General features: G+C 42.4%; 1 protein-coding gene across 1 annotated transcript in view; it reads left to right on the plus strand.

The window, feature by feature from the left end:
• Positions 1–25,717, plus strand: part of THSD4 (thrombospondin type 1 domain containing 4) — a 190,670-nt gene that overhangs the window by 152,994 nt on the left and 11,959 nt on the right. Inside the window, exons 9-15 of the mRNA XM_088148354.1 lie at positions 8,710–8,885; positions 9,944–10,040; positions 10,898–11,128; positions 17,104–17,233; positions 17,668–17,872; positions 20,794–20,967; positions 25,508–25,681. Of these exons, the coding sequence (XP_088004480.1) occupies positions 8,710–8,885; positions 9,944–10,040; positions 10,898–11,128; positions 17,104–17,233; positions 17,668–17,872; positions 20,794–20,967; positions 25,508–25,681 (1,187 nt within the window). The remainder of the gene's footprint in view (positions 1–8,709; positions 8,886–9,943; positions 10,041–10,897; positions 11,129–17,103; positions 17,234–17,667; positions 17,873–20,793; positions 20,968–25,507; positions 25,682–25,717) is intronic.

Here is a 25,717-nt window from a genome sequence, read left to right on the forward strand (position 1 = left end):
TTTGATGACCCCTGTAGCCTCTTTTGGATGCATGGCATCTTGCAACTTCAGGGAAGGTAACTTGTATTAAACAATAACCCCCTGTCTGGTGTCCTCTAGTTGGGTTGAACTATGTTTCTCAGAGTAGGAGCACCGTGCATCTGCAGAACCCTGAGAAGGGAAGCTACACAAGTGGGATCTCCCTCCCCACCCCAGAAATGTTCTGCTAGATCTTAGAGGCTGCTAGGGCTGACCTAGGAGTGATAAGACAGAATGATGTGTGAATGTTGGATCCAAAAGCTGCCTTCCCCTCTTCCTCTTCCTTCTTCTTCTTGAACACTGCCGCCACCATGTTTCCTGTAAGACACATCTTATTTGCGTTTTTCCTTAGGTCAACATTCAGTTTCCCTCATATGGGACTTTTTTTTCAGTTTCATTTCCCCCTTATTAATGAAAAAAAATGCATTATAATCCCTGATCCATCTAGTCCAACAGCTGTCTGTGCTGACTGCCAATTTTTCCATTGAGGTCTTTCTAATCACTCTCCTTAGTCCTTTTATTTGGAGATTCAGTGGTTTATTTGGGGGACCTTCAGGATACAAACCATGTACTCTGCCACTGAACTGCAATTCCTCTCTGGTGGTTGCCCCCGGATTTCTCCTGAAGTAGAATTCAAACTCACAGTAGAGGTTCTTTCTAAGGCAAAGCTAACTGGAATTACACGCAGAGGCAGAGTTTCTCAGGTGATAGCTGTCACTTAAAGGTGGATGTGGGAAGAAGATCTTGTATGATTGATCTGTGGAAGACACAGGAAGAGAGGATGCCAGATTTTTATCCAAGAGCATATAAATTGGGACAACAGCTTAAACTTCTAGAAATTGAATCTGTTCTGGGCTTGCAATAAAGGTTCAGTCCAAGCCATGCCACACAGAGTTTCTGGGAAGCTTCAAACAATTTCTAACTTGTGTTAGGGAGCCTAACAGCATTCCTGAAGAATTCTGAAGAGCTCTCAAGGAGGGCAGAAACATTGGGCTGAGACTAGCCATAATTCTTGGCATGAAGGTTGGAGTAAAGGTCTATGAGTAGGGAGGATTCTAAGGAGCTGCCCTCTGTTGATCCTTGGTCCATTTAACCCAGAGTTGCCAGCCAGAGTTTCAGACAAGAGTTGGAGAGGTTGTGGATGTTGGGACCTTCAGTAAGCACAGCTACACTTCAATAATTAGAAACACTACTCTCTCTGTTCATCCTTTCCTCCAAGCATGGCAACTTCTCTAGTAAGATTTTTTGAAAAGTTATTTATTTCCCAATGAGCAACATATCCTGTGGCTAGCATTGGCATCAGGGCACCAGGAGAAGACATCCTCATTTCCAGCTTCATGGAAGGCACTTGAATTCTTTTCTGTTTTGGTGATGACCTCATCCATATTCCATTTCTTCCTGGGCTGGTCAGTTGTACATTTTCCAAGAAGAGCATTCCACTTTGGAGCTGGCCCTCTCAAGCAGCTAGCAGAAGAAACTCCCAAGTTCCAAGAATGGACTGGATTCCATTTAGTGAAACAGATATTTTTCCTTGCAAAAATTTTTAAGACAAAACTCAGAACATGTTTTAGGGTTGGAAGGGCATCTGCCAAGTCCCTTGGTCCCAGCACAGCCCTTGAATTTTAGTTGGATTATGTGGCCAAATCATAAATTGCATTCCCCACATATGCCTCAGCCCATTTTGGAGTCATCCTTAAGAGATCACTTCTACCCCTTTCATGTTTTGGTGTCAGAGTGGCTTTCCATACGTTTCCTGACACTCAGACATGGGGTGTTGTCAGGACAGGACTAAGAGTTGTTTGAAGAGGAAAGGATGGAGCTGAGGCAACAAAACATTTCAGGGCTTTCCAGAGCAAACTCAGACTATCATCTTCTTCTGTAACAAATATGCAGCAAGCTCTTTCCGTGCAGAAATTAGGGTCCGGAGGAGACCTTACAGGAGATGGACCACGATGAACTTTAACACTGTTACATGAAATTGTTAACACAATACTAGCTGTGTGCAAAGAGAGGCCTTTGACCAACTTCCTGTACTTCAAATAGCCCAAAGTTTTTACGCTCTCACACTTTAGTATTAGTAGCAGGGCTTCGATCCTGTGCAGAATAATTATTCTGTGTTTGTTCTTTAATTTGATGAAAAACCTGTGGCTTTTGACATTTCTTTCAAGGGAGAAGGGATTTTGATGAAGTTCTCCTGGATGATATACGATGTCCTTGCCCTGATTTAACGATGAAGGGGTGTAGGGACATTTATGTGAATGTCCTCTCTTGCATTATATTATCATCTCTCCTGTGATCTGCTCTCCTGGCTCCTAAGATTTGAGAAAATAGAGACAGCCCTGGAGGCTTCAGAATGATGGAAAGACAGTGTGACAGAAAACATCACCTGTGGTGGCTACCTCCACCGGCTCCAACAGTAACACTCTTTTGGCAACATCACCAAGAGGAATGAGAAAGAAATTTGCCACTATCCAAGAATAAGGGAGAAAACAAAACTTTTGACAAATGGAAAAGCAGGTTTCAACAGAGTATTTGCACTGTTCACTCACTGACCATAATAAAGTTTGTCCTGTCTGTCCTGTCTCTTCTGTTCTGTTCAGCAGAATACTAGATTAGGGCTCTTGAATCAGTGACTTACCTGAGTTATGTTCCTGGTTGAAATAATTGATTTAGCTAACTGATAGCTACATCCATGTCATCACAGGTCCTCCTGTACCCACCAGCTGAATTTCTAAACCATCTCACCGAGGGAAATTATGAATGCTGGTGCCTTGAGCAGGGAAACCATGAATTTGGCCGGATGAACTCTCAGGGCAGAGATAGAACAATCAATTTCATGCAGTTTACGGTGTCTGAGTGGGAGGGGAGTCTGGTTTATGCTCTCGTTCTTTTAGCAAGAGATGCTGCCCGTCTCTTTAATGGATTCTTTATTGAGACACCCCACATACTGGAAACTCATTTTTCAAGCCAAGGAAATAATCATCGCATCCCATAATGAGAGCAACGGCCAAAGGAACAGGCCTAATGACAAAGGCAGGTTTGCTTCTCTGCATCTTCTGGCATTCTCCTGCAAAATCATAATTACGACATCCTTTTTTTCAGTCCAGGTTCTCCATGTGCACTTCATAAAAATTACAGATAGATAGATAGATAGATAGATAGATAGATAGATAGATAGATAGATAGATAGATAGATCTAATAAGTTCAGAAAAGGTTAGACACACATGCACACACGCATAGACATATACACATGCAAATTGACTGTGCCAACAAAGAAATCATTTTTTTCAAACATTGTTGGCCATGATTGCAAGGCCCATGATTCCAGATGGGATATCCTTATTGGATGAAGATGTTCTTCATTTCAATAGACAAACCAGTGTCCTGTTGTTTATGGGATTCTTCTACTCCATCTGAGTCTCCAAGGATTGATAGCCAGTTTGAAGCATCATTAAGCATCCTACATGTACTGTCCGAAATAGTACAGTATTGCCATTATCCCCCTCTCCCACCCCCATTTCAAACTATAGATCTGAACGATCGTTTCCTTTAAACGCATCGTTGGTTTTCCTTTGCAATAATCTGCAAATCTGCTTTCTTGGTACAACAGTGAATAGACCGCATCTCCTTTAAGGGGGGGGGCATCTCTGTGTCCAACTCCAGGCTGTGCTTAATCTTTGCATTTTAGGAAATGCTTCCGGACCACTTCCTGTGCTTTTCCATCTCCACATGTGATTTACATTGTATAGAAGTTATTAAGTTATTTGTTGCGTCATAATCCCCATAAATCCCACCTGACGTTGGAGCAGTTAACCTAGCAACCAGTTTGATACACATTTTGGACTCTTAACGTTATTTAATCCAGTGAAGATGCTGACCCTCACATTTTCCAGTCTCAAGTTATGCGCAAGGCTGGAATCAGCTGGTTTTATTCTCATTGGGAGATTCCATAAGCTCTTTCAATATGAAATGTTTCTGAATGGCCGTGACTTTCCATTAGCCCATCTCTACAGACCTAGGAGATAAATTGTTATCCATAGTCCCAAAGAGTTTTCTGAATATTTACATCTACATCTTGCTCAGTACATTAATATTGCGTCTGTTTTAGGTATTAAGAAAAGGATCTGAAGAATATGGCTTGGTTCCTTCACAAAGTCATAATCTAATTTGTTCAGTATTGGCTTAGCATGCTGGATGAACTAACCATTGGGGTTTATAAACCATTGCTTATGGTTTAGTGCTATGTATGAACTAAGCAATTATAGCTTTTTCATAAGATCGCGCTTAAAACAAACCATAGTTCTTGGGGTGATGTGTGAATTAGCGCTTTGGTAGATAGAACAGCAGAATCTCCCTGTTATTCCTGCACTGGGGAAATGTTTGGGGTATTTATCATGCCATTTTAAAAGCAATTATTTCAGTGAGAATAAGCATGTGTAAAAGTGATTACCTTAGTGAGAATAAGAATGAGTAATATTTCCGAACTCTAGACATCTGTGGACATTTGTGCCCAGACGCAAATAGTCTAACAGTGAATTTCAAAGAAGGTGTGATATTTATTAACACAGATAATGCCAAAGGTTATATTGGGAGTCTTCTGACTCCCTTTTGGAAGGTCACCTTATTCTGAGCTGTCTCTAACTGCAGATCTGGTTGACAATTCAGAAATTCAACCAATTCTTCCCCGGTATATAGTTACTGTTGTAAGAGGGAAAAGGGATAGGTTATTTAACACTGCTCCTTCTCCCCAGTGCAAAAACTCATCGAGGATTTCAATTTTAAAAGTGTGAAATGGGAATTCTTCATCCTGCAGGGTTTAGCAGTTTTACCATTAAAAGTTCCAGACACACAATTGCCGGCCCTTGAATAGTTCTCATGCTGTTCAAATATCACTCTCCCTCCCTCATTGGCAGCCTCACATTCATAAAGGGAATAAAAAAATGTCTTTCTCTCTGAAGCCCAGTTCCAAACAATGCGCACGTCGCATTTCTCAAGAAATCAGTTGGTTTTCTGAGAACTGGTGATGAAGGGTAAGTTTTCAGAAATGTCCTGCTGATTCACTCATTGGAAAGCGAGTGTTTAAGCAACAAGAAAGAAACTGATGATAATTTAATCTGCCATGGAACAAAACCTTCCCCTGTGGCATTTGTTTCTCTTGACTTGCAATGTTTTCATCACCTTATTTGTTCCTGTACTGTGAGCATTTCTTTAATACAACCCCCCTGCAAAATTCTGAAAAGGGCAAATTTCAGGGCACAAGCACACTCCTATTTGTGCACAGGCTGAAGGATTTTGTGTCAGATTCAGACCGTGGCTTGTTTTAGAGGTTTGGATTTGAGTCCAAATTAACTTTCCCCAAATTCCCAGAGAACATACAAAGCAACACCGTCTGTAACTACGCAGCACGCACAGCCTGCAATAGTTGTTTAAGAAAGCTTTCGATCTTGAAAAAATATAAGCATGTTAAAACGCAAGAATATTTTAGCTTAATGGTGGAAAGATCGTGATACAGTGCTGGGAGCGACTGCCTAACAGTGAAGGGAATTCACTGCAGGCATTATTCTATTAATTACAGAATTAATGAATTACAGAATATTACAGTTCTCATCACCCATTTTCTCTGCGCCTGGAGAGAGGGGATTTTGAGCTGAGCCATTGGAAGGAAAGGCATGGAAGTAGTAGCATTTTGTATGCCGTTCAGAGGAAACCTTATTCCCTCCCACTCTTTCCCCCTAAGTCGGTCTCCAATGAACTTCAGGTCCAGATATTTGAACAGACCCATTTGCTGATCACTGCTGGCAAACTTAATGTGTGATGAAGATGCAACAAGATGCTGACATGTGTTCTGGCTTTCAGAGACAGAATATCTCTGCATAATTTCGTTCTTAACTTTTGAACCCTAGCCCCGTATGCACGCATGCCTACACACACCCCTGTATATCTAGCATCAAGAAAAACAGCTTGCCCCTGCACTGAATATAACATTGAATATTTACAGATTATAAATCACTGCCCTGGATAACATGCTTTTCCTCCTCTCCTAGCATAAAGTTAGAGCAGCAAGAAATGTGGCTGTGGCTTTGTCCTATATGTGCAAGATGCTGTTTCCCCCATGTCGGTGGTCGAGGTATATGGAAGACAGCTTCAGTTCAAGATCTTATCTTCTAGAGACACTGCTTGCAGCCAGAAATGCTCAAGGATTTATTTCAGCTTGCACCAAGAAATGATTCAGTTTAAGGGCATATGGCTTTAGAAAGGCTAATTGAGAAGAACAGTTGAGAGCTTCAAGCACAAATATTTATAGTTTCCTGAGAGATGACAGGTGTTGAACTCAGAACCTTTCCCTTGCATAGTATGTGTCCTACCAGTGAGCTATTACCTTTTTTCCATCATGGTTGTGCTTCTATTTTCTCTTTTCCTGATTCCTGGCTCACCGATGGCAAAGATGGAAAGATCATCCATGGTCTACAGGTGGCCATTCCAGCACCATCTGATATCCCCTTACTGAAAAGGAGAAATTTCAGCAATGCAATCTTTTTTTCCCCAATGTAAATTGGAATTTCTACTTGCTTTGGGGGGATTTAGGGGAAATTTTAAAGATTATTTGCTATATTTTATTAAAGATTTTAAGAAAGAAGATAAAAATGAATGGAATCTAATACAGAGTGAGAAAAAGAAATCAAAGAGAGAGCTAAAAGTTCAAGAAAGAAAAAAAGAAAGAAGTAAAAAGAAAAGAAAGAAAAAAGATACACAGAAGTAGCTTCTGATCTTCGTTTCAGCAGTCATAAGTACATTTATAAATATACCTCTTGTTCTATGGCTACAACATAACTCTCATTTTTCTACAATCTACATTGTCTAATCATCAAAACCATAAATCATATGTTCATTTTTTCCCCGTTCCATGCAAAAAGTCCATAAGGGGTTTCCAAGGATCATTTGCTTCCCAAAGCCTCTCAGCTCCCATTTCCCAATGTTAAAACACTGACAAAAGCAGGATGGAGAATTCCAGCCACAGCTTTTCCAGTGATATAACGAATTCAGGCAATATGCTTCAAGAAACGCATATATTGTGAGATCCACTGCTAAGAAGCTTCCTGAGGAATATGGAAAGTTGTGCAAAGTAAGTGGAACAATTTAAAGGGAAATATTTGAGATACCGGGCAAAATCAGCTTCAATAGATTTGCCTATTCCTGTAAGCACCGGCAGTCCAGGAAGTAGCTGGATTCTAGCCTTGGTGGACAGAAGAAGACAGAGCTGAAGAGCAAGGAACGTGCAAATGAATGGTAAAGTGTCAGAACCATGGACAGTTCACAGGGGGGAGATAGCTGTATTAAGGACAGCAAGCAGATACTTGAAAGGTTATTCCTACTAGGGTCAAACATCTACTCTATCTGAAATATTGTGGATTATGGTTATGTGCCATCAAGTCATTCTGGCCTCCTAGTGACCACATAGATAGATTTTCTCCATGATGATCTATCCCTAACCTCATCTTTCAGGTCTCCCAATGGTGCACTCACCACCATTGTAACTGAGTCTGTCCATCTTGATGCTGGTTGTCCTCTTCTCTTTCCTTCCATCTTTCCCAGCATTAGAGCTTTTTGCAGAGAGCTGGGTCTTCACATAATGTATCTGAAGTAGGATCATTGAGGCTGGTCATTTGTGCCTTGAGTGAGAACTCTGGGTTGATTTGTTCAATAATCCATCAATTTGTTTTCTTGGCTGTCCATGGTATTCTCAGGAGTATTTGGTCCAACACCAAAGTTTAAAGGCATCAATACTCTTCTTATCCTGCTTTTTTAGAGTCCAACTTTCACTTCCACAGAGTGTCACAGGGAATACCATGGCTTGCACGATTCTGAGATTGCACGATTTGAGATTGTTAATGCTACTTTATGACTCAAGATCTGCCTCTCTGGGAAACATCATCTTGTAATTCAGATGGAATGAATTTTGGAAGCTTGATATGTGAAGGGAAAGTTGCAGCTAAGCAATGTAGGGTGTGCTCAAAAGGAGAATTAAGGTTGGATGGAGAGAAGTATCTAGAGGCAGTTGTGCTTCTGGTGGAATCTGGAGACCTTGGCTGTTCAGTGATTGCTTTTTGGACTGAGTGGACCCTGCAGCCTTCTCAGATTCTTCCTCTGAAGAAGCTCCCAAATCTACAGTTGGATCTGGTTCATTTAATCATGGTTATTGTAGGTGTTAAGTTACAAGGCAGAGTTTTTTTAGAGCAGCAATATCAGGTCGGTCAACAACCAGCAATCCTCAGTTTCAAGGCCAATGGGAGAGGAGGAAGAAGAAAGTGTGAGAATTAAACTACAATGAGTATAGAGAGGAAATCACACCTTTGTGTTGACAGAGGGCAGTCAACTGTTTTGGTTGAGATAGATTCTTTTCTAGCTGGATGGTGACTGAGAGCCTTGAGCCAGGTACAAGCCTAGAGTTGAATCAAGCCATGCCAAACCAAGTATCCAGGAATTTCTGCTGATGTCTTGCCAATGAACCTGGCACCTAGTTGCATAATTCATTGTTCTTATCTGTAAAACCCTCCTTCTCCCCCCCCCACCCCAAAGCATTAGAAGAGCTATATAATTTTCATACGTTCAGATTTTCCAATGAGAATATTACTTTGCATATATATATATATATATACACTTACATTATTGTCTTCCTGTTGTTCCTACAGCACTACGGAGTCGATCAGGACGTGCTATTATCAATGGAAACTGGGCAATTGATCGACCTGGGAGATACGAGGGAGGAGGAACAATGTTCATCTACAAACGACCCAATGAAATCTCGAGTACTGCTGGGGAATCCTTTTTAGCAGATGGACCAACAAATGAAATCCTGGATGTCTATGTAAGATGCAAAGATCTAGGATTGTAATACTGTTTCTTTATTAACCTAGAGAAACCATCCTTAATCATTAGAAGTTGGGAAATTGCTTATTCATAGATAAAATAGTTTTCTAGGTTAATTTCCTACTTGGATATGTTGAGAAGGAAGTCAGGTGTCTGGGCATGTGTATTTATTTATTTATGACCTATTCTCCGATGTGGAAATTGAGAAGGTGGAGATGAATAAAGCTAAGTTGTTTGTGGGGGTAATGACCCTAATAACACCACCAGCGGTTTTTAACTCTTTTCCCCTGTCCAAAAGGGAAACAAAAAGGGCAGAAATTGAAGAGGGAAGTGGCAATCTCCCAGCATCCTTTACTACTGCATGACAGACCCAGCCACCTTTTGCCACATCCTACCAGCACTCAGGCTAAGTCTTTTAACTGGGAAAGATGATGACAGTCTTGTTTGCATTGTGGAAACATGTCTGTAACCAGGGACAACACGTGGCCTGTGTGTAGAGCGTAAGGAAGATGACCTTGAAGGAGATATGCAAGTTCTGTTACCAAAGTGATCAGGGAGAAAGCATATCTTAAGTCCATAAGAGACAGAACATATTTGGAAAAGACAGACAGACACCTCCCTAATTCACAGAAGCATAAGAAAGGAAGGAAGTCCAGCATAATCAGACTTGCAAGATTCTGTTATGACAGCCAATCTCAATCAAAGTACAAGTAGTCCTTGTTTAACAACTGCCTTATTTAACAGCCGTTCACAGTTACAACGGTGATGAAAAAATAACTTTGTGACCACTCCTTGCATTTACAACCTTTGCAGGTCCGTGAAGCAAAGGAAAGCTGAAGTCAGATCATAAGCACAGCTGTGGTTTCACTTAGCGATAGTTTTGGTTAACATCCGAGTTGCCGGTCCCAATTGTGGTCGCTAAACAAGGATGACCTGTAGTTTTAGCCTTTCAATGGAGTTGATTTGCTGGTCTGGTCTGGTCTACCTAGTGGGGCTGATACTGGGTTTGTCATCACAGTAAACTAGACCAACATGAGGTTCTTCTTCCTTTCACAGATGATTCATCAGCAGCCCAATCCAGGTATACATTATGAGTACACTATTCCAGGTCCCAACACCATCAGTTCGCAGGTGCCTCTTCATAGGCGGCCAGGTAAGAACGCGATTCTTTCCTCAACCAATCTGATGACTTTCACTTTCTCTTGATTGGCAGGGACCTTCTTAGAAAAGACATTCCTCTGTCCCTCTTTCATAGCATGAAATGCTTCTCTCTGATGGATCCAGTACAACTATCTCTGAAAGTAAAGTATAACATTTTTCATCATTGCTTTGAATGTAACACAGTCTTGATAGATTTATCAAAAGGTTATCTGAGTGGCTATCGATTTATCTACCAGCTCTGGTTTCTTTAACTTCATAAAGATTATTTTTGTTTCACCTTCACTCCTTTAGAGAGTTAAATTCTAATAAAAGGTTATTATATGGTCTTTCTGGGGATTGCCCCACAATTCTCTAAATGCAAAAGGAAGGGAACCCTTACCAAGAAACAGATTTTGTTCATGGAAAATAAGGGGGGAAATGGTATGAGAAAAAAAATTTTTTTTATTCTACCCAAAGCCTAAATGTATTTTGGGAAAATGCCTCTTCATTATGGGTATAATAAAGAAACATTTTTCTCACGCCAATTCCCCCTCCCCTTAATTTCCAGCTGGTGTGTTTCCTCTTGTTGCTTCAATTTTATTCATGCAAGGACACTTTAATTGAATGCTGTGTTGGCAAAAGAACAAATGTTCAACTTTTTGTCCTGGTGACAAATAGAATGTCTTATTCCAAACAGTCCAGGACCTTTGCGTATTTCAAGCCATCCTGGTGTTTTGTGGTTCACTGCTAGAACAAACCTTATCTACTCACCCCAAGCCCTCGTGGGGTTTTTGCCATTTGTATTCTGGCTGGCTCAGAGCTGAGAAAGAAGTGTACATTCTTGTGATGTTACTGACCTCATTTGCCTAGGGGAGTCATTCAATGGCCAATTGGATGTGACAGAGACTGTGAATTATGAGGAGGAAGATTTGCATCAGGAGACTAGCAGTCACGCGAGACAATCAGTGATGGTTCAGCCTGGAAGATTTCCTTCCCATCTTCCAGACAACCAAGTGCCAGTAGGTCAGCCTCCAAGACGCAGCCGGGAACACAACTGGAAGCAAATTGGAGCAACTGAATGCAGCACTACGTGTGGGAAAGGTTTGTAGTGGCGGGCTCACAGATCTGGCCCTGGAGAGTCTTCATCTGCCAAAGGCCAGAAGTGAAGGAGGTGGAGAATTACGGGTGGAGGTGGCATAAACAAACATAAGCTTAAATGGCACAAAGCTTGGGAAAAGCTATAAAGCTGACTTGCCAGCAAGCAGAGCATTAATTCCCAGAAGGCAGTGTCAGTGTCAGGCCCCACGGAGCTGGGCAAAGCCAAGGACGCAAGAACTATTCCGATGTCAAGAAGGTCCTGTTAATGCTAGTCTTGGGGTCAGTGCAGAAGTTTGGAATCTGTAAGAGGAATTCCCCAGCTTCACTGATAGCAAGTTAATCTCTTTGAATGTGTTGAAAAGCTTCTTCTTCGATTTTTCTCCACCTGAGCTAAATTGCAGCTCATGAGATAAGCTGTTGATGGACTCATCCGCCATCTCTTGATTGTTCATGCCTGTTGTCTTTTGCATTCCTTCCCAGCCTCCCCACAGTCTCTCAAGGCCATGGAGAGAAACAACTTATAATCTCTTTTGTAAGAAAAGAAGAGCCATCATTCTATGGTACAGAAATATGTGTGTAAGGCTGACCAACATGAATCTTGGCTATACTTTTTTATTTTTCTGGGTCCCATTTTTCTCTTTGTCCCTTACACACTCAGATGGCATCACATATGCAGGCCCCATTGGCAACGATGTCCATTAAGAGCCAGGAGGACATCAAATTGAGGACAGGCGTGTCACAATGTCATCAAATGGGTCCTCCTTTGGATCCGTTGAATAAGTGGCAACATTCGCATGACAGAAATGACCCTTCTGCTAGTTAGTTGACTCATCTTTATGTCCTGGAAGTAACCTAACTTGGGTGACTCAATCGGTTGTCTGGGGATCTCATTTTTAGTTCCACCCAGCCTTTGGATGGTCTGGAAAGCTGTGATTTTTACCCCCCCTTCCTGCTGTTGTAAAATGATTAGGTTGGGCACCACTGTAGACAGGTCTGGGGAAGTCATATCTATCATTTTGGCCCTTTTTATCCCTCTGATGTGGCTGGGAGGAGGGGGGAAACAGGAGGAAAGTGAAAACAGAAATGATGTCAGACAGAGAGCGCCTGGGGAAATCACATCTTTCTGAGCCCTCTAGATTTCATTCCACTCCCAGATGCCAGAAAGATAGTTAACCTTCCAGGAAGGAGTTTGTATAACACAGGGAGAAGGGTTAGTTTGCTCCCAGACAAGACCAGGAATGTTTGGAGCTGTTGCTAACTCATTCTGGATGAAGTGGTTGGATGTTTAGCTTGGCTGTAGATTCAGACAACATAGTTACCCACCTTCTTGGCATGAATCCATTAAGGAAGTATAGCTTCTGAGCATGGGCAAAAAGACATTGTCATGCCATGTTTAATGTTTTATGGTGAAATACCAAGAGAGAATTAGCTCAGAGTAACAGGGTGTGTTTGTGTGTGCGTATTTCTTTGGATATATATGCTGTTGCATCATATAGATTCAAGGCAATCATCCACAGAGCACTGAACGTGCAATGAAACGCTTTCCCCATGAATGACCTCTGAAATAAGGAAATACAAAATCCGAGAAACATTCCCACAATCCCTTAAAACCAGCAAATAGGATATCAAACTGGGCATAGGTCTTCCTCCCAAGGCACGGGGGTTGTTTCCAAAGGGGGTTGAATGTTTTGGGGGCATAGCAGAACAGCGCAAGTTCTCCCTCTCTTAATACTGGGGGCATCTTCTTCAGGTCCCCCAAATGGCAGTTGCCACCTTTCCTCCCAGATCATCCCAGTTCCTCAAGGCTGTTTGGTGTGGACGAAACTTCACCCCGGATTCTCTGCTGGAAAAGTTTCCTGTTGGCGTGCCTCCATCTGAACTCTCGGACTCCTAGACATGTTTTTGTTTTTCAGACCTGGGGTGAAGAACCTCTTTCGGATTCCGAGCCATTCGTGCTGGCTAGGCTCTCCTCCATTTTTCTTGGCGGAGGGTCTGAGGCTTGAATGGAAGTGTTGCAACCGGGAAACTCTTCCTAAAAAGGAAGGGCACTGCTCTGTCTCCTCTCTTTCCGTTTGCCAAGCCCAACACCACTGCCAGAATTTTGCACTTTTCGGATACAAGCAAAGTGTCCATTCCAAAGACTTTGGGGCAAGTTGCCCTTTTATAAATCGCTCTCCCCGATCGTGCCACAACCCTGGAGTTGGCTGTGAAAATAAGACTGGCGATATTTACTGGTTGGATAGAAGCAACATGCTGAGAAAGGAAACTATAGCAAAAGGGGAACGGTGGATGCTGGCCAAAACTTCCGTATTTTCTGTAAACTCTCTCTGGAGAAGAAAAATAGCCCTAGAAGCGAAATTATTGTAAATTAACTTTTGTGAGGCTGAAAGCTTTCCTGGTTGAATACACCACTGAATACATTATATTTTGCTTTGGCAGAAACTTCCCTTTTCATTTCCTTTATGAGTAAATCTGCCCTGTTTTTTCACTGCGTGTCAAGCAGCCCTTAATACTAACCAGAAAAGCCGGTTTCCCTCCCCACTCCACCAACCCCCTCAACATGAATGAAAGAACTCGGGATCTTTTATTGGAGTCCAAGATGAATGAAAATAAAACACACACTGGATGGACAGCTTGGTTTCGCTCGCTTTGAGATGCCAAGGGTCTAAGGCACAAGACTGTAGCTGACCGTAAGTTGCTGAACTACAACTTCCAACAGCCACAGCCATCATGGCCCATGGGGAGAGGTTCTGAGAGTCCGAGCTCAGCAACCTATGGAGGGCCACAGGTTTCCCCATGCTTTCAGATCAAATCCACAGATTCAGAACGATTGCATGGAAAGACCTACTCACGATTCACACCACGCACACTCCATAGCAGGACTGGAACAGTCCTCGCTGGCTGGGGAATTCTGGGAGTTGAAGTCCACACATCTTAAAGCTGACCAGGTTGAGAAACACTGCTTTAGGCAATGGATAAGGGATGCCATGCTGAAATATTTCTTTGTATGGGAAAAAAAGAGCTTTGTTCTACATTAGGGGACTAATTTCTCTGTAGCATATTAAAAATGCAATGCTAGGTATCCTTTTCTAACAGCAAGGTCTTCTGATCTGGCTAGATTTAGACAGCAAGGTCTTTTCTGAACTGGGGCTTTCTTCTGAAGACAGTTTGATAGACTCAAGGAACTGAAGGCACTGTTTAGGTGACTGAATCTATCTGCCTGCTCTGTGCAGAAATCAAGATTATAGGGTTACCGTGCAAATTTAATTACATGTAAGTCAGAGCCTGGTTTGTTTTTTAATCTATGGACATGATCCCTTAACGGGGGAAACTCTGGGAGATACCTAGTGACAACTGGACTTCTAGATCTGTGTTGCAAAACTACAAACCACCACGAGATGGCAGCAAAGACACATTAAAAACTCCCCTTGCTGCCATCCACAGGGCATGGGACATTTTGCATCTTGAATATTGTAGCCCTAACTGACATATTTTCCCTTCCACATTCTGGCAGTCGAGCCAACTTCTGGGGCATTGGTATATGAGGGGAGGAATTCATGGTTGCCACCACAAAAACATGTCAGATCCAGGCTTTTGTGAATGGAATCCACCTTCCTTCCCTCTCTGCCTTCCACAATAGTATCACCAGCACTTTTTAACCATATAGGACACTGGAGATTGACCCATTTGGGGTCATTGTTGAGAACTAAAATAGCCACCTAGACCAGTAAAATCTTTTGTATTTTTTTTAAGTTGTCCTGAGCAAATATCTGTGATAGTTCCACTTGAGACTCAGAAACTCAACATAATATGTGGCAGTTTTGATAGATTTACTGATTATGTGCTATCAAATCGTTCTTGAATCTTAGTCACCACACAGACAGAACATCTCTATGATGACCTGTCCCCAACCTGGTCCTTCAGATCTTCCAAAGGTGCATCCATTACAGCTGTAACTCAGTCCATCCCCCTTGTTGCTGGTCATCCTCTTCTTCTCTTTCCTTCCACCTTTCCCAGCATCAGAGCCTTCTCCAGAGAGCTGGGTCTTCACATAATGTGTCCAAAGTTGGCTAATTTGAGCCTGACCATTTGGGCCCAATTAAGTTGATTCTGCAACTGTTCTGAAATGACACAAATCACATGAGCTTGGTGCATTTCATCTCTTCACTGAGCGTCTTGCACAATTAAGGGGTACTATGGCCTTCAAGATTCCTTCTTGTTTATAAGAACTGCAACCTTGTTATCAAAATATACTTCGCAGTTGGCCCAGAACCAACAGTGTGTCATATTTTGACTAGGAAGATAATCCAACTTGGTCCAAATTCCAGCCCTGGAGAAATTGGCAATGAAGGGAACCTTCTCTCTGGTTTAAATTCAGGAAGAGGGATTTGTTCCAGGGACCGCTGTGAGAAATTAGAAAACCCTGTCCCTTCATCCCTTGTGAAAGGAAAACCAATTCTCTGTCAAAATATATACGATACCCTACTTCAACGTTTGGGAAAGGTTTCCATTGGTGAGGAATTCAAATGTATTTGCTTTTGCCATAGACCATAGCAGAGGAGCAAACAACTATAGCTTTATCAGGGAAGCATCATAAGTATAATCAAGGTTGTTTAAACTGAGCATCAAGAACATGGCTTGGAAATAGACTTAGTTTTGCTTAGAGGAGATCTGTTGAAATCAACGTGGCAGGCTGGTCACTAAAGCCCCACTGCATTCAATGGGTTTGCTCACAGGCTTACTAAAGTTGGATCCAACTGTGTGAGTTTTTTTTCCCCTCTTCCTTTCTTTTAAAACAAAGATTCACAGTCTATGGTGGAAGAGCCCTGTTAGCCCTTTGCTGCAAAACCCGCAAAGAACCAACTCATTTAGCCTCTGAAAGAGAAATTTACGATGATGTAAAAGCAGTTCTCTCTATCAGATTCACGGCGTCTTGGCCAAAACTCAGAGAGATGTTTTTCTTCCTTATTGGCCTGATTGTTCTCACCGGTGAACAAAACTGGATTAAAACACACACACACACTCATACACATTCACTCAGTCTCTTTTGCTGTGGGTGACATTGGTTTAATTTGGTATACATTTAGAGGCCTTTCTGTATTCCATTCTTATTTATGGTCTGTGGTCTGGGAAGTCTGTGGGAGTCCAGGGTGGGTGTTCTCCAATGGCAGTTTAAAGCAGGATAAGAAACTGTCTTACACAAAGTCAGATCATTATTCTACCCAGCTCAGAATGGTCAGTGCTGATGAACAGTAATAGCTGCTAGGAGTTCAGACAAGGAGGATCTCCCATCATTACATGGATCCAGAAACCAGGAACTGAACCTCCACCTTCTGTGCAAAACAGGTGGCCTAATTTGGGGGAACTCCTCAGCAGATACACACGACACATGTTTACACGTGGCAGAGATCCAAATCGGCTGCAGAGATGCTGCTGTTGAGGCTTAAAGAAAGAGAAGGCGTTTGGAGATCCGGCCGTGAAACCCTTGCCTTAGGCATAAGGTCTTTTCTAAAAAGATTGCTGATGAAGGGGACCCCGAAGTCCGCTGACTTCTGCAGGAATCTACTCGAGACTCCTCAACCTGTGCAAGCAGTAATAATATGAATAATAAACAATTGGAGCAATATTTTAGGGTACTGGTAGTCTTTTGCGTGCGTCAAGGAATGATTAAATGGAACATCAAGAGAAGTGTTTCTCAACCTTAGCAACTTTAAGATGAGTGGACTTCAACTCCCAGAATTCCCCAGCCAGCATGGCTGGCTGGGGAATTCTGGGAGTTGAAGTCCACTCATCTTAAAGTTGCCAAGGTTGAGAAACACTGTTCTAGGGTGTTATATCTGAAGCTTGTTAAACTATTTTATTTGGGGAGTGAAATGACTGTTCTTGCTTATGTAAGGGGTCATCTACACAGAAATAAATACGTCTGCCGTTCAACTGATTTTTCACATCTCCTTGCTTCATCTGTCTTTTCCTTCCAGGGGCACAATATCCCATCTTCCGCTGCGTACACAGAAACTCTCACGAGGAGGTGGCTGACAGCTACTGTGACATCAGCTCTAAGCCTACACCGGAGGAGGAACCCTGTAACATTTTCCCTTGCCCAGCCTTGTAAGAAGCTGACCATTTCTCATATAGCATAAAAGCTCTCCTGGCATTTTGCAGAGAACCCTAACAGGACCCTGTCCCCCAAGATTCCTGAAATGGAAATGGGATGAACAGGAAAAGACAATGTTGTGGTTTCAACCGTATGCTCTTAGGCTTAGTTAATGTAACTACTTCTAGAAGCTAAAGCTACAATCCAATTCATATTTCCCAGAAAGGAAGTTCAGAGGTTTGTGCTGAGACTTACCAGTCAGGACAGAGGAGACATCACTTGATCCCAACTGGGTGATGTGGTGATTATTTCCACCCTTTTTTCAAATGTTTTAATGGTCTGTGCCCAGCTAGTGTGCAAGATTATCCATAAAGGTATTGGCAAAAGTCACCATCCCCTGTCCCAGCTTATAGATGACACAAATTCATTGCATTTCCTTACTTCCTAGCTGGGATATAGGAGAATGGTCAGAATGCAGTAAATCCTGCGGTCTGGGAATGCAGCACCGCCAAGTTCTGTGTCGGCAAATCTACGCCAACCGCACCTTAACGGTTCAGCTGCATCGATGCCAACACTTGGAGAAACCAGAGACGACAAGTACGTGCCAACTGAAGATCTGCAGTGAATGGCAAATTCGGACAGAATGGACATCGGTAAACAGGAATGATTCAAAGCTGCACAAAATTGGCAGCTTTATGCTGACGTTGACACAACCCATTCATTATTGCACGGTGCTATTTTTAAAAGCATTCTTTCTGAAGAGGGCAGATCAATACTCAGACAGGGTAAACAAGACCACTCCCAAGACAAGGAGGGCTGAAAAGATAGCCTCCCTGAAAGCTGAATGGGATGAGAGGCATTCTGGCATGTTGAGATGGAGACTGATCTTGGCTCACTTTGATTATCAGAGGAAATTTGTGGTCTCCATTTCAAAACGAGGGTGGAAGGTTTCCAAAAGCATCAGACCACCCTTGAAAAAACAGTTGAAGTCTTCCAAAAGAATTGAGTTTTGAGATACCCCAAATTCCATGGTATCTCAGTTGTATAGTGGGATCATGAAAGGGGCAGGGCTAAAATATGACCCTTTGGGTGCTTGGCATGGTAGCTTGAAGGCCAGATATAATAGTCAGCCTATCAGAGGCTCCACACACATTTTCACTCTTCTTCTTGTACTAAAACGTGCCTTCCCCCCACTGTCCTCAAAACTGCAGGCAATCTTGGAGGTTTCTTGGAACCCACAGAAACAGGGCTTGGAAGACCATTTTCAGTCATGCCTTTGGTTTTCTCTTTCTAGGATCAAAGAAGCCATCAGCCATTGATGGGACCAACAAGCTTTTCTTCTCTATGACTTCTAGTTGGGTCATCAGAGGAATTTGGTTTCAAATGGTCATGTCTGATGAGTCTTCTTTGAAGAGGAAGAAAGGAAGCTGAATAATTCAGTTAGTCACCTCTATATAGCCTGAATATTTTTTAGAGGCGTAAACAGCTACTCATAAAGAATTGAAACTCTTCCAGGAGATGGAGGAAGAAAGAGAACAGTTATACAAAACGGAGAGGGAAATTTATCTGAAGGCCACAAGGACTCTTGCAATTTATATTCTGCTTTCTTCCACATGCTTTTCCCCACAGAATTTAACATCTGCACCATGACACGGTGTGGTTTGGATCCATATGGGTTCATCCGTCCTCTGAGACTGTACAGTACACTCCAAAGATGCAGTTCTTCAGAGACAGACACAGGAATGAAATATTCTCATTTCTCTTCAGAAAATGATTGTGTTAGAGGGAAAACATAACCCTGCCTTACCATACTTAAGAACTGAAAGACCCATGAAGCAGAACAGCCTCCTCAGGGGCAGGGGTTTTGATTTGCATGCTATTTTGGAATTTAAGGATGCCCCCAATTTTGGAAGTGTCTTCCCAATCTTAAAACTCAAACACATGGTTTTGAAATGTCATGCCCATTGGCTTCTTTTCTTCCGGTATTAAGAAAAGAAAAGAACATAAATCAGAGTTTTCATTTATCCTGGATTCTGTAGAGGGAAAATCAGATTTTTAATTTGAACACCCTTGCATTTATTCCACACATCATTTCTTTATCAGGTATAAAGTTACTTCACTTAAACCAGAGAGAAAAAGATGATGTTAATGGCATAGTGTCCTTTCTCCAAATTTTCTGCATGTCTGTCATTCCTTAGGGAGAATACAACATAACCCCAGTTGGGCAAAAGCAATTCTGTCCATTGACTTTCTAGACATCTCAGAGAACATTAAAATTGATTGTGGTGTTTCTCTGCATTTCTGAAGACAATAGTTTTCTTCTAGTCTTCTGGCTACACCTAGATTTTATTTATTTATTTATTTATTTATTTATTTATTTATTAAATTTGTCCCTCGCCCATCTCCCCCCAATGGGGGACTCTGGGTGGCTCACAACACATTAAAAACAATAAATAAATATACAATTAAAAGCCAATGTGCACAGTTATAAAAGATGAAGGAAAAGGTCCAGGAGGCCGATGGTTAAAGGCAGCAATGCCCGGCCTCTAAGGGGCTAGCCAACCCCACACTTGATGACTTCCCTCCCTGCCCCAGGCCAGATGGCAGAGCCAGGTCTTCAGATCCCTCCGAAAGGCCAGGAGTGAGGGGGCTGATCTCACCTCCAGGGGCAGGTCTTCCAAAGGGCTAATAGGCCAAATAGATGGCTATTGTCCACTGTTTGTTCCTGAAGACCAGAGTTGGTCATACAAAGATTAAACATTTATCATCAACTTTGTTGTTGCTATTATTGTTGTTCTGATCAAAACAAATCTCATTTTCAATTTTGAAGATAAGGGTGTTGATACTAGATTCAAAATCTATAAATTCAAAAGTTCACCACACTTCTGTGTTTTGCAAGCCCAAATCTCTTCTTCTGAAAGTTTCTTCCTTCTCTTTATGAATCTCTAGAAAACAACTGACAGAGGGCATTTCGTGCTTTTTCTTATGTTCAACTTAATTTACTAAATTTACAAGTTTTTAGTTTGACGTGTACTGATATGTAGAGCTCTGCACATATGGATACTCCAAATTTCCATTCTATTTGTTGTTAGAGAAATTAGGGTGGTGGGAAGGTCAATTTGATCAGAAAGTAAAAAACTTCCAAGTGGTTTGTCAGGGTAGAGGGTCTTTCCTTTATTTTCCTAACATAAAATAGTAAATAGCAGTATTGGGAGGGGGAGGAATCCAGCCATCATTATGGTCTACCATGCTGGGAGGAAAGGGCATCTTGTGCCCCCAAACAACCACAATTTAGTGTGGAATATCTTTAGCAGCAGTAGAGAAAAGAATTATCTTAGAAATGTTCTGAGGAAAAGAATGTCCCCCGAGGAATTTTGATTCCACTCAAAGCATAACCCTTTTGGTCATCTCCCTTAGCCCAGGAATGATGGCTGAAGAGTTTTGTGCAGGGTTTACATAGCACGCTTCAGATGATAGTCTTCCATGCTGCAGGTTTCAAAGGGATGTGACTGAATCCTACCTTTGATCCGTGCGTTTTGTGCCTGCTTGACCCAAAAGTTTATTCTTATTTTAGTGTTCGGTTCCATGCGGAGTTGGCCAGAGGACCCGAGATGTGAAATGTGTCAGCAATCTTGGAGACATTGTTGATGATGAGGAGTGTAACATGAAGCTACGGCCAAATGACATTGAGAACTGTGATATGGGACCCTGTGCCAAGAGCTGGTTTCTTACGGAATGGAGTGATCGGGTAAGGTTGGGCATTTTCTTCCAATTGAAACAAAGTTTGCTCCAGCAAAGCATAGCAACTTAGCATGGAGTGACAACACAGCTTCAGTTTCTTTCTGCGTAGATGGTCCAAGTCCAATCCTTGTCCACACTAGTCTAAAAAAGAATCAGGTTCTGGAGAAACATGAACACAAACAGCAGTATGGATTAATATTGTAGTTTCTGGGAAGCTCTTTAACCCTTCAAAGGAAACCTGTTTTTCTAACTTTACCCCTCAGATGCCTGACAATTTCTTTTGAAATTCCTCTTGCTGTTTTTGAGCTGACTTTCTTGTTCACTGGAGGTGTATTATTGTTGGTCCATGAAAGCTTCTAATCCAATATAATGGTAGCCTTTCAGGTACCACTGGTCTTCTGTCCACTCCATCTTTCCAAATCTGGCCTGGTTGGTCCCATTTCCCAATCTGAAAAAAACCCAATGAGTTCCTTAGGATATCTTCCCTTGGGATTTACTTCAATGGGAAGCCAGGGAGGTTGCAATGAGAAACAGATAGTTCACACATTCCCCTTGGTCACCTCGTCATTAAGTATGTTCAAGGTCACACCATCCCACTGACAGTCAGTGTTAATCTCTTTCCCCAAGAGAAATTTTTCTGGAGATAAATTTTCTGGAGATAATTTTTCTAGAGAATTCCAAAGCATTCAGTTTCTACCTTTGTCATCTCTCCTCTATGGAGACCCTCCTTTTCCCAAGGAAACTTAGAGGTGATCCTGATTATAGAGAAGATCTCTTGGGGAACCACAAATTAATCTGATCTCTAGAGACTTTCACTGCAATAAAGCTGTGATTCTTCCATCTTGCCAGATGGTTATAGAACCATGCCAGAATCTCTCCGCTCCTCCAAACTTGTTTGTCAAGAGTGAAGCTCAAAGCCCCAGGTTGTAATTGTGTCTCTTTTCTTACATCACAAAGTATTTTTAGTGTTTGTTTATTTATTTTGACACAGGAATGAATAATTCTTTAGTGATTTATTAGAGCCCATATGAGAGGAAAAGGTATTATTCCCCAAGACAGTGAAGTATAAATAAATGCACAAAAGGGTTCTGGATTAAATCCAACACTGTTAGAAATCCAGCCACATCAATGAAGAGATTAGCTGTAGGTTTATTCCCCTTTCTTCCCAAATGAGCTTTTGTTCTTCTACAGTTTTTAAACCTATGACTTTGTATTTTTTTCTTTTACACCAGGGAATGGATTTATTGCTATTTACGCACTGTGTATCAGATAGTTTTGACTGGATCTGATATCTTTGACTATAGAGTCCTTTCCAAGAATCTAGGATAACTAAACAGATCATCTTAATATGAGCACTCTTCCAAGTAAAGCAACTTTCTTTTTTTGTAACCGAGATGATGATGATTTCCCGTAAAGACAGGTTGTAAATAATTTCGTAGATTGTTTTTACTCTGTGGCATATTTTGAACCGAGTTCAAAGCTGAAGGTGCTCTGTCTGCTTTTACATATTTCTCAGTCTCACTGCTTCTGTCTCTCTGGTAGGAGAGAATCAGATTTTATGCGTCAGAAAAGAAACAGAAATACAGGATGTGTTACAATACCTTCATAATATTAATGATTTCCAAGTGCTTGGTACCTAAATCATGGAATATAGGTTTTCAGAGCTGCTATTGATGGTGAGAGTGACTTTGGGATCACACGGGGTGACCCAGACATCATTTCAACAATTTGCTAGTTTGCTGACTGGAATTCCCTAGCAGTTTGTGCCACATTCTGGCCACAGGGCAGAACTGGCGAAGGGACAAAGAAGCTAATTTGCCTATTTATATTGGGTAGGAAAGCAAAACATAACCTGCATTGCTTGTCTAAGTGCCACCCAGATGTCAGCTCTTCATCTGTTGGCTGGCTGCGTTTTCACAGAGAACGTCCTTAATTTTAAAAGGCGGAGAAGCTGGGAGCCAAAGCTGATTTTGGATTGAAGTCTCCCGCCGAAGCCCTTTGAATTCTTTGTGAGCAGTAAATCCTATATCGAAATCTCGCTCAGCAGGGTGGGTCAGGTCCGTATCTTCTTAGTTGGCATTTCATCTGAAACTGGATCCATATATTCTCAGCTCACGTGTAGCCATTTAAAACAGAGCAGAGGTTGGTGTTGGGGAACGTCACCCAAACTGGCTTCCAATTCTTTCTGTTTGAGAAGGGGGTGGGGGGAACGGCCCTGGAAAAGGAAATCAGCTGAAAGCAAAAACATCTTTTGCAGGACAAAACATCTAAAATACTGTGTTTCTGTTGTGCTTTTTTCCTTTTCCTGGAGCTGCACACGGTGAAAAATTTTTTCATGGTTTTTCCCCCTTCCTAATGGACTCAAAACCATCTTGTCAGCTCAAGCACCTCCATAACTGAATCTTTCTATTGGTTTTCCAGTTTCTCACCCCATGATGAAATCTCCCAGGGGTGAGGAACCAAAGGGCCTTATATCTGGAGCTCCTACCAGTCCTTGCCAATACGTCCAACAGGAAGCATGCTGGGAGTTGTAGTTCAGCAACATCACACGACCTAGAATTTCCCCACCTCAGATGCATCATCGGCCTTCTCTTTTCTGCTCCTGATCTCCCGAACTCCAGAAAACATGGAAACAAAACTTTCCTTAGAGCAAGCTATGCTCGCCATGGGATAGGTGCACAACTGGATCTCCTTTGGCTCCAAGTAAAATTGGGAGGCAGGGAGCAGTTTTGGGTCAGGGCAACCACAGTGAAGGCAAAGCAGGCGGGACGCGTGTCCTTGTCCTGTTTCCCAAGGTAAGCTTCTATTAATCGCAAAGAGAAAAACATCTGGTGTAATATATACAGTAAATATATCTGACCTGGTTCAGGCATAGCTTTAAGTCGTGGTGAGCCACTTTTGTTGAATTAAGCCAGATTGGCCAGATGCACATAACGTGCTGAGCCAAGAGGAAACAAACCATGTCGAAACCTTTCTTGATCCACCCCCAACTCCACAGGGTGGCTCATAAGCCCTCTGAGGAGCAGCATGTGCAGGGGCCCTGTGGATCGCTTATGCTGGGCATCCAAAGCACCCCAACAAGATTCAAACCTAGGGGCTGGGCTCTGAATTTTATCACCCCACAGAACCACCACTAGTTCCCCAACAACAGATCAGTAAGGGTCCCCTTCCCTTCCCTTCCCTTCCCTTCCCTTCCCTTCCCTTCCCTTCCCTTCCCTTCCCTTCCCTTCCCTTCCCTTCCCTTCCCTTCCCTTCCCTTCCCTTCCCTTCCCTTCCCTTCCCTTCCCCTTTCTCACCTTCCCTTCCCTTCTTCATCAATTTATCCCCTTCCCCTTCCCCTCCCGTCCCTTCTTTCTCACCTTCCCTTCCCTTCTTCATCAATTTATCCCCTTCCCCTTCCCCTTCCCTTCTTCATCAATTTATTCCCTTCCCTTCCCTTCTTCTTTCTCCCTTTCCTTTCCTTTCCTTTCCTTTCCTTTCCTTTCCTTTCCTTTCCTTTCCTTTCCTTTCCTTTCCTTTCCTTTCCTTTCCTTTCCTTTCCTGCTTACAGAGCTCCTAATGAAATTATGTGTGTGTGTGTGTGTGTGTGTGTGCGCGTGCGCGTGCACGCACGCAGTTGCAAAATGCCAGAATTGGCACATGTGGCCTACCATGTAACAAAATGCTTATTTGGGACTTTCTTTCCATGTGAAATATAATATAAATGCTCGTGACTGTTTAAATTCAATTATGCACACATCCTTCAGCAGTCAGCACATGGTTTTTCTTTATTTTCAATAATCCATTCTCCCCCCACCCCAAAAGAATCAAATACGAATTCCTGCCTGTCTGTGTCTGTCTTAAAGGTGGTGGACTATAGAGTGGGAAAAGGATTTAAAGAAAGGGAGGGAAGTCTGGACATCAGTGCCTGGGTATGTGTGTAAAACACTGAAAGGATTTGCATCTGATTGAAGGACGCTTTGAGGTCCTGGAATATTCAGAATATACAAGGTGTTATATTCGCAGATAAAAAAAAACCTGGCAGATCTTTGATTGTATTGTTGCAGCCCCCATCTTGACAGTTTTTACCAGACCCCATGGATATCCAAAAAAACCTTTCTCTCTCTCTCTCTCTCTCAATAAGTTTTAGAAAATTAAGCACGGCCCACATTTGCAGAATACTGAGTTCCACAGATGGCATGAAATGGAGAGAAAATTGTGACCTTCTCTCTCTCTTAATTTTCTAAAACTTATTTCTTTTATATTGGGCAGGGTGATGGAGAGGGGGTTCTTTGGAAACCCCACTGTGAGTTTTGCTCTTCCTGTTTTGCCCTGCAATTTTTTTTCTCCCTTGCCCAGATTTCTTGTACGAGAGGATCCCTAGGAAGAAGGATGTCTTGCAAACTCTCCACTCTCCCCAAAAAGTTGTATAACTGCATAGCCTCCCAGCCTCGAAATCTGGACCTGCCTTGTTTTGCACCAATCCAGCCTCTCTTCTTCCAATGCTTTTCATAATTCATTTTGCAATAGCAGCTTAAGATCCCTCCACTGTCTTTTTGCCCCCACAGTGCTCGGCAGAATGTGGTCCCGGAGTCCGAACCCGTTCCGTGGTCTGCATGACCAACCACATCAGCAGCTTGCCCCTGGAGGGCTGCGGGCACAACAGACCACCAGAAACCACCCCCTGCGACAACGGACCTTGTCTGGGGAAAGTAGAATGGTTTGCTGGCAGCTGGAGTCAGGTACCTGTACCCCTCTTTAGCTGGAACAGTCGCAAA

The sequence above is a fragment of the Python bivittatus genome, unplaced genomic scaffold, assembly GCF_059951505.1.
Source record: "Python bivittatus isolate LINGU-HERP-01145 unplaced genomic scaffold, Pbiv_v1 ctg000530_np1212, whole genome shotgun sequence".
NCBI lineage: Eukaryota > Metazoa > Chordata > Lepidosauria > Squamata > Pythonidae > Python > Python bivittatus.